The following is a 13,549-nucleotide window of genomic DNA, read 5'->3' as shown; positions in this document are numbered from 1 at the left end:
CTTGCTTTCTCTGTTTCTCTTTCTTTCTATCCTTCTCTCTCTCTCTCTCTCCTTCTCTTTCTCTTTCTTTCTCACTTTCTCTCTTTCTCTCTTTCTATTCCTCTCTCTCTCTCTCCCTCTCTTTCTCTGTTTCTCATTCTTTCTATCCTTCTCTCTTTCTCTCTATCTTTGTCTCTCTCTCTCTCTCACTCTTTCTCTGTTTCTCTGTTTCTCTTTCTTTCTATCTTTCTACCTTTCTATTTCTCAATCTCTCTCTCTTCTGCTCTTCCTTCCTACCCTCCCACGTCGTTTGTGGTTATAAGAGTTTCTATTGAAAAGCAATTATTTCTTTGCTAATAACTTTGGAATCTTTTGACAAATCTGCACAAACTTTTCAAAAATATGTTTTTTCTGGTTTCTCTTTATTATACCAAATGTTTTTTTTGTGGTTTTATATAGTACAATCTTGGCTGAAGGGCATTGAAGCACTTTTCTAAAGAAGAAAGACCAAAATGCTGATTAGATGTGCCATAAAATAACAAATAAGCATCAAAGAAAATAGACTAATCACACAGATCACATCAGGGGAAAAAGTTCAAACAGTTAATATCTGGATACATTGGAAAAGTGGATGCAGAAAAGCGATCACAGATTTATTATTCAGAACTTCTCTCAAATAGGAGGAATTTGAGTTTATAATTGTGGCAAAACGTGTGGTTGTTCAAGGTGGTTGTGGGAGGGAGTTCCAGATCCTTGTAGCGCTGGCAGAGAAGGCGAGCTATATAAAGCGTTCTTGCCTGAATGTCGCTTGTTCCAGCAGGAGAACTTTACGAATTCTCGATCCTTGTTCAGATCCAGAGATTTTGAGTTTTTCAACCAAGTAGGAGGGTGTGGAGTTGTGGAGGGATTTGTGGGTGATGCATTCAGTGTTACATTGGTCTGTTGCTTCAATTAGAAGCCATTGTAGGATGTGAAGTATAGAAGAAATATGATTAAAACATGTTGTGACCTGTCACAAAGTGGATAACTGTATGAAGCATTTCTCTCAGTGATGATAATTTTCTCGGGGAAGGCCAGACAGGAAAGAGTTCCAATAATCCAGTCTGAAAAGTACCAGCGTATGGACTACTAAGTTCGTCAGGCACTCTTGTGCTTTGATGAGACTTGCTTCTGAAGGTAAATGAGAATAAATATAGGTCTGTAATTGTTAAGATTGTTCTAGTCGGCATCTGTGTTTTTTGATGAGGGGGTGACTTGGCCGAGTTTGAAGGAGGTTGCCATGGAGCTTCTCGAAAAGGAGGAGTTGATGATTTTGGTCCATGCAGGCGAGATATGATGTGACTGAGATTCTTGACACGCCCAGGAGGGAGGGGATCGGAAATGTGCGATGTTGGTTTCATGCAAGCGAGTAATTTGAGCACTTCTTCTGAAGGGACATAGTCGAATTCAGTCCAATCCTGGATAGGATGAGTTTGGTGAGACGACCATTAGTTGGAGGTAGGGCCTTGGGTAGACCCTCTTTGCTAGGGCGACATCTTTGGTATAGGACGGAGAGATGGGTGGGTCAAGAGAGATTTCAATGTTAGATATTTTTTTAGAGAAGAATGTTGCAAATTCTTTGCAGCGCATAGTAGAGTCATTTATTGAGTGTTGAGGGAAAGAGGAGGATTGCTGTTTGATGATGTTGAGAAAGTCTTTAGGTCTGTTCCTAGAATGGTCAAGTTGGTCTCAGAAGAAGGGGGATTTTTCTCTGAAGAAATGTTTTTGTATTTTATGCGTTTAGCTCCTGGTATCGCTAGATGTGTTAACAAGGGTTGTTGTCTCCAGTTTCTTTCAGCCAATCGGAGTTGATGCCTCTTTGTTAAGGTCGTTGTTAAACCAAGAGCTGAAAGGAATACATATGATTTCTTGAGTTTCAATGGGTCTATGTCAAAAAGTTCTTCCATTTATCTGTTGCAGTGGGCAGTGAGATCATCACCTTGGAATTTGGGAACTGACTAATGCTTCTAACTCTGCCTGGGAGATTCAATGTATGTTCCTCGCCCATTGCTTGTACCAGGTATTTTGAGGGTGGGCCTTTGGTTGGATGGCATTGAGATTGAAAAGAATTAGGTGGTGGTGAATCCAGTCGGTGGGTAGGATAGAATGGAGGGAGAAGGTGTTCTGCTTAGAGATTATTGCATCATGGGTAGAGCCCTTGGTATGAGTTTGTTAATTGCAGTGTTGGGTGAGATCGTTCGCTTCCAGGAGGGTGGATAGGGCTTGTACTGTTGGATCATCGGCATTGTTCAAGTGCAGGTTCAGGTCTCCTAGTAGAACGTCTGCGCTGCCTTTAAGGTAGTTTTGCGTTAACAGTTTTGTTAAGTCCTCAAAGATTTGTCATTTTTCACCAGGAGGGTGATAGATGACATAACTTTTGATAGCGTTGGGGCCTTTGGACGAGAGTTGAACTCCTACATATTCAAAGGTAGGGTATTTCGTGTTGAGGAATGGAGTTAAGCACAGATAATTTTTGTGTATAATGGTTAATCCACCGCCAATACGATCTTAGCGGTCGTACGAATGATTGAGAAGCCCTGTGGGTTGAGGAAATTGATAAAAAAGGATGAGTGGTCGTTCAGCCGGGTTTCAGTTGGAAAGCAGAAGTCGATTTTGTGTCCTAGGATGGTTTCGGCTATTTGAGTGGCATGCTTGACTGCTGACTGACAGTTTAGTAGCATGCAGCAACACGTAGGTGTGATCTTGGACCAGGCTGACAGGGTTGGATGGTTGTTATTTGGGTAGGCCGCCTGGGAGGGCGAATGGTGTTCAAGGTTCTACTCGTGCCAAGGATGACCGGGATCTTGCGGCGACAAGGCTTGCTTGGGGCATTGTCATACGTGTTGCTCAGCATTTCAGCTTCCCGTTGCGTGATTTCAGTCGTGGTGCATCTATGATTGAGTTGGTGATGGATATAGGGGATAGTTTGTCTAGGGGTAAAGGGTAGGGGAACAGAGTGTATGTTTGTGGCAGGATCAGTGTTCGCTATAGATGCGTGAAGCTGGGGCAGGAAGTAGGTAATCTTTGCATTCTTACATAGTGACGAGATTTCATCCAGAATAGTGTTGATTGTGAGTTCAGGCTGGGCTGTTGTAGGGATCAGTTGAGTGGCATTTGGGTCAGTGGTAGGAAGTGGAGTGTGATGGAGCTCGGCAGAGTTTGGGGCGGAGGCTAATGCAGGAGCGGCCCGTGCAGGTAAAAGCGATGGGGCCGGGTGGGGGGGATTCAATAGACGACAATGAGGGGGAAATGATTTATTTATTTTCCCTTGTCATCGTCTGTCGCATTCCCCCGGCCCCCCACCGCTCTTACCTGCACAGGCCGCTCCTGGGCTAATGTAGTATCCAGCCTGTTGTGGTTGGAGGACTGAGCAGATTCCGGTGAGATAGATAAGTCAAGCTGGGCAGTGGAGGTGTGCCATGCAGAAGGGGCAAGTAGTTTTGGTGTCGAAACAGAAGCTTCAGTGCGTCTGGGGATCAGAGAGGCTGTAGGGGAGGTAGAGGTGGGGGCAGTGTGAGGGGGTTTGGGAGTAGAAGGTTCAGCTAGTAGATGAGGGCGTGCATGGGAGAGGGTGGAGGGGTGGTGGTGGGAGGAGGGGTCGTGCCATGCCACGCGAATGGCATGGCGGCGCAGAGAGCCGGAAAGTGGAAAATAGATAATTTTGTTCAGTGGCTTGGATTAGGATGTTCCCATTTCTGTATATAGTTATGGACAGACCTCCGCTAAATTTCTGGGATAGGGATATCGTTTGTTTAGATCCATAAGGGACAGTGGTAGCATTAGTTACATGAAGGTGTTGAATGACGTTTTCTCTCCTTTTGGTGGGTTTCGTAGTGTAGCAGATGAAGTCCATTTTAAGACTTCCGTGTGTTGAATTGTAGCAGATGTCTGCTATTAGTGTCTCTGGGTGTTCTTTAAGGATTTTGTGTTTGTACTTTTTAGCAGCATGTTTGGAGAGGATTTGCAGAAATGAGTTGGGGGTGTATCTTTCCACGCTCCTGAAGTTGAAGTGATACTCAGAAGTTGTTTCTGAATATAATCAAAGTTAGACTTCGGGAGAAGCATTCAGAGGTGTGCATAGTGGTCAAGATGCAGCCTCCAACCACTGAGATGGCTGCCTGATTGTAACATTGGCCCCCTCCCTCCCCCTCTTTCCCCACCCCCTCCCCACCATCCCCCCCACCACCACCTGATTGAAGTGGTTAGCCACCGTAGGGTGCAGTAGTTGATAAATACGGAAGAAACCAATACTGAAGGCAGAGGTGTTGTAAGTAGGAGAAAGAAGAGAAACTACTGTAATGTATAGAATGAACCCAGTACAATGAGTAATGAACGGACGTTTTGATTAAAAGTGTGAGGGAAGTTGTGGGAGGGGAGTTTCAGAATTGCGGGGGATAAGTTGTTTGTAAAAGAAAACTGCAATATCATGGATAATCAAGATTTCTTTGCACAGCATAACATGTGTACAGTAATAGCATGAAACCAAATGATGTAATGCTAAGATAACTGCTGCAGAAAATAAAAAAATATATATTAAAAAAAAAACGGTGTTGAAGGCCGCCGATAGATCTAATAATATCAAGGCGGCCTTCCTGCCCATGTCCAGAGTCTTCCTTAACTCTTCACTGGAAGCTATGAGGGCCGTTTCCGTTCCATGACCCTCTCTAAACCCAAATTGGGAATGGTCCAACAGGTCGTGGGCTGAGACAAAGGTGGTGAGCTGGGTGTTGAGTAGCTTCTCCAAAACCTTAGCGCAGAATAGGATTCTGGAAATGGGCCGGTAATTATTGGGCTCAGCAGGGTCTAGGTGGGGTTTTTTCAATAGGGGAAGAACCGATGCCAACTTCCAGGGGTCAGGGAATTTTCCCTGCTGTATTATTCCTGCAAATAGGTCACTCAATTGTTTACCCAGGGTCTCTGGGAAGAGATGGAAGACCCTTGGAGGGCAGGGATCAGAAGGGACCCCTGATTTAATACCCATTATAATTTTAGTGATTTGGTCCAGCAATGGGGGGGAAAAGGAGGAAAAGGAGAAGCCTGGAGATTGCGTCGTAGGAGTATTCCTTTGAGGTATAGGTTCAGCAGGGAGCTGGGAGAATGTTTTCTACACTGAATCCACCTTATTAACAAAGGCCTGGCCCAAAACGTTACACAGTTCTATATTATTATCTGCCCGCTCCTTAGTGGGGAGTTAAGTGCGTGTTTTTAAGGTATCAAAAAGGGTTTTACTTGAGTTTTTAGCAGACAATATTTTCTTAGTGAAGTAGTTACTTTTTTCTTCCACAATTAGTCTTCTATAAACAGCTAAAGTCTGGGCATACTTCGTTTTTGCATCCTTGTCATAGTTACGTCTCCACTGTTTTTCCGTCCTTCTGCACAGTTGTTGCTGTAGCCTCAATTTGTCAGAGAACCAAGGTTCAGAGGGGTTATTCCTTCTAGTGGTAGAGGTTTTTAAGGGGCTACTATATTAGCAACCTCCGTGATCCACAACGTAATATTTTGTACTGCCAGACTGATTTCTGCCTTCCCACTTGGTATATTCCGGTTTAAAGCAGTTTGCAGGAAGTCGGGGTCAGTCTTGGACCAATCCCGATATGTAAATGAATTCAAAGAATTGCTCCCTGTCTTGTTATGGACTAGGGCTCTAATTGTAAATATGACGGCCTTATAATCAGACCATTGTACCGGCAGTATCTCCTGTACATTTATCATATGGTTGGATGTAAATAAACCGTCCAGAGCATGTCCTGCATTATGTGTGCTTTCTTTCACCAGTTGTTCCAGCCCTAGGCAGGACAAGGTATCTATAAGATCTATGTTTTTTGGATCCAAGGTGAGCTCTAGATGGTGATTAAAGTCACCCAGGATAGTATAGTTAGCATAGTTAAAGCTGGTTTCCAGAAAAGGGTTACGTTCGTCTACCAGCGGGGCTTGAGCGTTTGGTGGGCGATAGATCAAAAGGCCGTTCCATGCTTGAATAGGACTAAGTTGTATCTGAAACGATAAAAGCTCACAATCGGTGAGGTGCCCAAAGAAGATGTTGTTATAGGTATTTCCTCCTTTGAGATAATGGCCAGCCTGCCCCCTCTTTTATCAGCTCTGTCTGCTCTATTGATCTGAAAGCCTGCAGGAAGAGCTAGAAGCAGATCCGGGTCAAAGGAGTGATTAGCCCAGGTTTCTGTAATAAATACTAAGTCTAGATTATGACTCTCGATCATTTCAGCCATCTCTATATTATGCTTAATCAGTGAGCGGGAGTTCAGTAGCATAGCTTTTAGTTCCCTAGCATTGGGGAGCATTGGGGCAACTGGGGACCTAGCTTGTTTGGTAGTCATAAAGTCCAACTTCAGTTTGCAGTGAACGCATACCTGTGGTTCCATTAAGGGATTAAGCGAATGGTGGTAGGAAAATGCCAGCCCAGGGTCAAGTCGTAACAGGTCCTCTCTCGAGTAACTTACAGGGGTCTGAGTGAGCGGGCCAGGGTTTATGGCCCTCCGTCCGGGCCAGGCGTGGACGGGCGCAGACGGGCTTGCCATTGGCGTCCGCCGCTGATACAGTCATTTCTTGGAACGTTCAATTACTGTTCTAGGTGCATACAAGACTTTGTTATGGTCATTGCACCAGAACTAACCAAAATGTGTCTTTTCATTGGTCACGTGAGTGTGAGAAGAGCGTCCAAAAAAAAAACCAAGCCATTGAGAGCGCCATTGAAATGCCCGACTTTGATCCCAAACTACAAACAGAGGTTGTAGTTGATGCTAGCCCTGTCGGGTTAGGTGCAATCCTTGCACAGCACAACGGACCGCCAAATGCCTGGAGACATATCTTTGTACATGCCAATAAAAGCCAGTCACAAACTAAACGTGCTTACTCGCACCCTGAGAAAGAAAGTGTGGTACTGGTTTGGGCTTATGAATAATTTCCATGTGTTTGTGTGTGGAAAGCCCTTCACATTTGTGGCTGATCCCCAAGCATTGTTGATGGTATTTCGCAATCCCACAGCAAAAATGCCTCCTCGAATTGAGCATTGGGGTTTGAGGTCCCAAGAATTACAACTAAACGATTCTTCATCGTCCAGGGAAAGATCAGAAACTGGCTGATTATGCCCTGGTACCCCATCTAAGATAGTGGAGAATTACATCCAATTTATTGTGAAATCGAGTACACCAACTGCCATGTCTTTAGAGCAAATTGCCACTGCCACGAGCTAAGGTAGTGGCATGTCAAGATTAAAAGTTGTGTAACCAGTATTCCAAACCTCTCACTAATGACAGCGGGTATATGAAGTTCAGAAATATAAGAGATGAACTTTCAGTAACGCAGGAAGGCCTCATTCTGCAAGGTACATGGATTGTTATTCACCAAAGTCTCTGACAACAAGTAGTCGAATTTGCCCAAGAAGGAGATCGAGCAATAGTTGTCTTTAAGAGAGCTCTCCGAGATCAAGTCTGGTTTCCGTATCTTGTCGAAAGGGTCGAAAATGAATTGAAGACTTGTCACATATGCAAATTTTATGGCCCTCTGGATAATGGACATTATATTCTAGTTATAGTTGATCAATACTCCCATTTTCCATTGGTAGAAGACCTTTCATCCACTACACATGAGCAGGGTTATTGAAAACATAGATGGCATCTTTGCGTCATGACTTGTACCTGCAATCTTAAAATCTAACAACGACCCACCTTTTAATAGTCGAGAATCCACAAACGTTCTAAATCACCTCAATATAAAGCATCAAAAAAGCACTCCCCTTTGACCCCAGGGCAATGGTGGTGTTTTGAGCACTATTCTTTGAGGTTACTGTTTGACCCTCTCACTCAACCACAGACGAAACCCCTGCAACTATCATGTTTGGAAGAGCCATGACAACCAAGCTTTCCCAATGGACGGGGCTTGGTGTGACAGGGGATACATCTGCATTTGTCTGCATGCTGATAGTCTTCTTGGGCTGGGAGAGAGGTGATTCACACTTACATTTGAATAGGTTGTGTCCTGCCCTCACTCAAAGGGCTGATTTACCCCCTACTGATCGTCTGGAGCCAGGAATGGACGGCAAGGGATTGTTGCACACTACTGAGGGTTCATTTGAAGTCACCCGTTCATCAAAGACATTTTTGAGTATATGTACTGGAGCTCTGATCCCATGTTTTTAGACGCTTCTTGGGACTTGTATCCAGACACTGTTGGCTCCACAAACTGCTCATTGCCATGAGGACTGCTGTGCTGTCAGGAGCAACAACCATTTTAACTAACTGCCTTGTTGTGTTGAGCTGCTGCAGCTGGGCTGCAGGACGGACTACCAATTTTCAACCTAACTGTATGTGCTGTGTGCTGCCTGCCACCTCCTTTTGTGCCCCAAAGTGCTCTCCAAGGGCTTGTTTGCTTGCCCCCTGTTCTCTCGAGATCTCAGGGCCATCAAAGACCTTGTTGCCTCTTTTCTCCAAGACTTCTGCTGGGTGAGCCCATTTTACAAGGGCTAGCATGTCGCCAGTGCTCCCTTCTGCACCAAGGTAAAACTTTGTGCATTACAGGACAGTGCACCATGGGCCTAAAGTGCAGCGCTCTGACAAGGGGAGTGCCTTTGTGCATTCTAGGGAAGTGTTCCATGTTTTACAAACCAGCATGAACAGCGTTGTTTCGCCTAGAGGCATTACCAGAGAAACAAACACGTCCTTGAGCCAGCGTGCTCACTGCAGCTGAATTGTATTATGAACCTCACCCCGAAGTCTGGCAAAATATCGCCACCATCAGATGCCACCAAGAAGACTCTGGTCGTGAGACTCGAGGAACAGCTCCCTGAAGACTTGTACTGCTCTGTACTGCTCTGAGGTGGTACAGTGCAGCGTCTAAGGCTGCAGAGCTACAGGAGCTGCACAAAGCCTTCAAGGCAGGCCTTTCGATGACACGTTATTCTGTAACATGTGTCGGGCCAGCATTCTGAGGCTCATTCCAGCCAGCCTCGCCCTCTGGTTTTAAAGTGTATACTGCACGAAGCTCTCCACGTCAGGTCCTACTCCTGAGACATGACAACATTGTTAGCAAGTTACAGATGCCCTGAGGACAGTGACCCTGCACCCACAAAGGTACTGTGAGGCGGGTTGGGTCTAGAAGAGGGTTAAAGCCACCGTGCTCCCCTTCACGGGTGTCTTGGTTTCCCTTGGGCAAAGAGACGCGATTCAAGCGCCCCGGCGGGCTCCAAATTCGCAAGAGCGTGAGGGGCATTTCTTGTTCAGCATTGTCTCTGCTCTGGAGATGACAGCAAGAATGGTGCAGGGCTGTCCATAGAGGAGAACTGCTGGAAGACTCAAGCTCAATTACTGTTTAGGGTTTAGTAGGTGCTCCTGCGCCGTACGTTTGGTTTCTAAATGCAATAACTTCAACCACGTTCACTACAGTTATCGTATGAAGTGTAATAGTAGCTCAGGTGCGCTGTGACCTATGTTTTCATATTAATTTGTGTTTTTCTGTGTCAAACCTGCATTATTTGCACTAACGGTGTCATTTAAGTCATTTTGGTCTTGTTTGATGTACAATATAGAATCTATTTTTACTTAATCCTCCGTGGATTCCCTTTTGTGGTTTACTCACTGTGTTGCTGTGCTAGTGCGTTGCACAAATGCTCTGCACATTGCCTCTTTAAACCAGCCTGACTGCTCTGCGCCAAGCTACCAGAGGGTGAGCGCAGGTTATCTCGGGTGTGTATCTGGCTTACCCTGACTAAAGTGGTTTATTCTGCCTGGCTTCGGTGCCTACCCTAGCCAACCAGAAACCCCATGTCCAACAGTGGTTCTTGTGAATCACTTGATTTCCCAGCATGCTCCTGCTGCAGGACCAGGTCAACGCACTTTATGTAGGAGGACTAGCCACCATTTGTGTCTCAAAGGAAAGTGTGACTCTTTTTCCTAGAACTTACATTTTTTTCCCCTCAATTGTAACTGTTCACTTCTCCATATTATATCAATGCAGCTTTTTCAAGAAATATTTTCTTAATGTAATTTTCTATGTTTTTTGTATTTTGCAGAACAACAATCACATCTAGATAATATGAATGTGAAAGAAAGCCATAAGGGTTCCGGAGGCAAGATGAATATAACTCAAAATATCTACTGAAAGAAACCGCGCAGAATGCACATGAGGGAGAGACGCTTTGCTTGTAATGTGTGTGACAAAGGATTTATCAATGAGACACTTCTTGTGAGGCACAAAAAAGGACACACCAGCCTCGGGCCATATCCCTGCGAAACGTGTAAAAAGTGTTTCACTCTAAAGGGAACTTTTTTACAGCATCAAAGAACACACACTGGAGAGAGGCCGTATCACTGCACAGAGTGTTCCAAGCGCTTTGCTCAGAAGGCGACCCTTGTACTGCATCAAAGAACTCACACAGGAGAAAAGCCTTATCACTGCACCATGTGTGAGAAGAGCTTCAGTCAAAAGGCAAATCTTCTTCAGCACCAAAGAAAACACACAGGGGAGAAGCCTTATCACTGCACAGTGTGTTCCAAGCGCTTTGCTCATAAGAAACACCTTGTACAGCATCAAAGCGTACACACAAGAGAGAGGCCTCATCACTGTACCATGTGTGAGAAGAGCTTCAATCAAAAGGGAAATCTACTCCAGCACCGAAGAAAACACACAGGGGAGAAACCTTATCACTGCACTGTGTGTTCCAAGCGCTTTTCTCGTAAGTCGACCCTTGTACAGCATCAAAGCGTACACACAGGAGAGAAGCGTTATCACTGCACTGAATGTTCAAAGCGCTTTTCTCATAAGGCGACCCTTGTACAGCATCAAAGCGTACACACAGGAGAGTGGCCTCATCACTGCACAGTGTGTTCCAAAACCTTTTCTCTGAAGGGGAACCTTGTACTGCATCAAAGAACACACACAGGAGAGAAGCCTTATCACTGCACAGTATGTTCCAAGACCTTTTCTCAGAAGACAAACCTTGTACTGCATCAAAGAACTCACACAGGAGAGAAGCCTTATCACTGCACTCTGTGTTGCAAGCGCTTTGCTGATAGGAGTTCCCTTGTACATCATCAAAGCGTACACACAGGAGAGAAGAGTTATCACTGCACTGAGTGTTCAAAGCGCTTTTCTCGTAAGTCGACCCTGGTACAGCATCAAAGCGTACACACAGGAGAGTGGCCTCATCACTGCACAGTGTGTTCCAAAACCTTTTCTCTGAAGGGGAACCTTGTACTGCATCAAAGAACTCACACAGGAGAGAAGCCTTATCACTGCACAGTGTGTTCCAAAACCTTTTCTCAGAAGGGGAACCTTGCACTGCATCAAAGAACTCACACAGGAGAGCGGCCTTAACACTGCACTCTGTGTTCCAAGCGCTTTGCTGATAGGAGTACCCTTGTACGGCATCAAATTGTACACACAGGAGGGAAGCCTTATCACTGCACAGTGTGTTCCAAGCGCTTTGCTCAGAAGTGGAGCCTTGTACTGCATCAAAGAACACACACAGGAGAGCACCAAATAATACACACTAAACTGAACCCTGTCACTGCACAGTTTATGCCAGGAACTTCACTCAAAATGAGCGTTTCTACAACACCAATTAATACAAACAAGATAGATCCATTTTCACTGTAACAATCTTATGTCCAGCTTACCCCAAAGTAAGTTTTACTGGAATGTTGTAACTTAGCGAGGGCTTATAGTCATAAATTCCTAATGGCCAGTGTTCTCTGTAGGGAGTGTGCATTTAGTGTAATAACCCTGAGCGCACAAACTCCGTTGCGAAGCGCATACACTTCACACATCACTGAGGCACCATTTGCAGCTCTTGCTTTTAAAAAGCGAGCAGCGTGGAAAAAAAGATCTCTTGCGTGAAGGAGCACAGAGAGCAGATCTTGGGCCTAGCAACATACCACCGTGGAAGAGGGGAGAACGTTGCAGCGTGCCTCTTAAACAGCAGTGTATCGGATTGCCGAGGGTCACAAGTTGTGCAGCATGTTTCTTCTTCGCATACTGTTTTCTGCACTAGTTTCTGAGAGAGGCTGCCGGGCTTTACAGGCAGCTGAGGCTGTCCGGGCATGATCCGCGCATTGCAGATTAATTTATTTTAAAAGTCCATGCACTAATTAGCATTGTTCGGTATATAAAGGGCACGATGTACGGCATACTGATGTTTAAGTCCCAGCTGAAAGTGTTCAAAAGGCAAGCATAATGGTATGCCTATGCTACATTTATTTAGAGAAGTCATTTCTGACCCTGCCGCAAGCATGCCAAGTCATATGTGCCCCCAGTGAGGCAGCATCATTAAGATGAGTAATTTTCCCCGCCTAGACCTGGGCTCTGTAATTGCAGCTCTGGTCACCTGTGAAGCGTGATTGTGAGCAGCCGTACAAGAATGTAAGGAGATATGACCGGTAACCAATCACATCCTTGTGTTATTTCTTTATAAATGTTCTGAGTCCTTCTCACTGCTAGTTGATTCTATTGTACCAACCGAATATAGGATTCATTTACTACCTCGCTCACGCCATTACATGAGGGCACAGCCGCAATGCTATCACACCGCCTAGAAAACACACACTAAACTACTACTTACACGTCACAACATCTTTTAGCTCACAGCTAGGGCTCTCAGCACGGACCCCTATTCACAGATGCCAAAGTCCCTACTCTCCTCTCAGAACGGACTTGCGTCCATCTTCAGACCAGGTGTTGCTCGCTCTTTGTGGTGTGTGGTTACCGTTGGAGCTGCAGAAAGAAACGTGGGGTCTTTTACCTTCCCATCATACCTTTTACCACATATGTTCAAGAGTTAGTAGTTGAACTTTGTTTATTGCAGATGTATGTAACCTCTTTTCCTAAATAAATCCTGCTGTATCTTGCATTGCAATGGGTTCGAGTCAGCATTCTGTGCATTTACGATCCCCTCCTGCAGGGCGCACATTTATTTTTTGGTCACTCTGTAAGCTCTACAGCGCTCAGGCTTCGGTAGTGAAGAGTGCTGCCGCAACCAACTGCAAAGCAGCTAACCCACTGAGCAGCCCCTTATCTATGAGTGCCGCCAGGTATAACTTGATTTACCTCTTGCAAGGAGTAAGTACTGTGTCCAGACTGATTTTTTAATTTCTTTTTTTCATCCCAGCCCTTTTTTGCTTACCTCATTCGAAGAATGCAAAATACAAAAAGACTTAGGGCAGGATGTACTAGCATCAGGAATACCGATTTCCTATTTGTCTTTCTCTATGAATCGCAATTTTGAAATCGGAATTCCTAATGTATGAAACTCTTTTGAGTTTCATTAGCGATTGCTAGCAAGTGACAAATAGACCTACCTCATGCATATTAGTGTGGTAGGTCGCAATTTGAGACCCATTAGGAATCACAGCCATCACAGAGATGGCAGCCTGCTGAGGTCAGCAGACCACAATGTTTATGATTGGTTTTTAATAAAGCAGTCTGTTTATTTTTTTTTTTTAACGCAGCCCGTTTTCCTTAAAGGATAATGGGATGCATTTAAAAAGAAAAAAAATAAGCTTTTTTGTTTAATTTTTTAAGA

General features: G+C 44.8%; 2 protein-coding genes across 2 annotated transcripts in view; both read left to right on the top strand.

Moving 5' to 3' along the window:
* Positions 1 to 12,883, top strand: part of LOC144761953 (uncharacterized) — a 32,811-nt gene extending 19,928 nt beyond the window's left edge. Inside the window, exon 3 of the mRNA XM_078647155.1 lies at positions 10,043 to 12,883. Coding sequence (XP_078503281.1) covers positions 10,043 to 10,131 — 89 coding nt within the window. The 3' untranslated portion in view covers positions 10,132 to 12,883. The remainder of the gene's footprint in view (positions 1 to 10,042) is intronic.
* Positions 10,134 to 12,883, top strand: LOC144762063 (uncharacterized). The gene has a single exon (XM_078647225.1). The coding sequence runs from the start codon at positions 10,147 to 10,149 to the stop codon at positions 11,344 to 11,346; it is 1,200 nt and encodes a 399-aa protein (XP_078503351.1). The 5' UTR covers positions 10,134 to 10,146; the 3' UTR covers positions 11,347 to 12,883.
* Positions 12,884 to 13,549: the final 666 nt, after the last annotated feature.

The sequence above is a fragment of the Lissotriton helveticus genome, chromosome 1_1, assembly GCF_964261635.1.
Source record: "Lissotriton helveticus chromosome 1_1, aLisHel1.1, whole genome shotgun sequence".
Taxonomy (NCBI): domain Eukaryota; kingdom Metazoa; phylum Chordata; class Amphibia; order Caudata; family Salamandridae; genus Lissotriton; species Lissotriton helveticus.
Note: the sequence above shows the minus strand (reverse complement) of the source record. Positions and strands in the feature narration are given on the sequence as shown.

Bases quoted from the DNA above. Each gene is read 5' to 3' on its own strand.
- LOC144762063 (XM_078647225.1), top strand. From the start codon at position 10,147: ATGCACATGAGGGAGAGACGCTTTGCTTGTAATGTGTGTGACAAAGGA.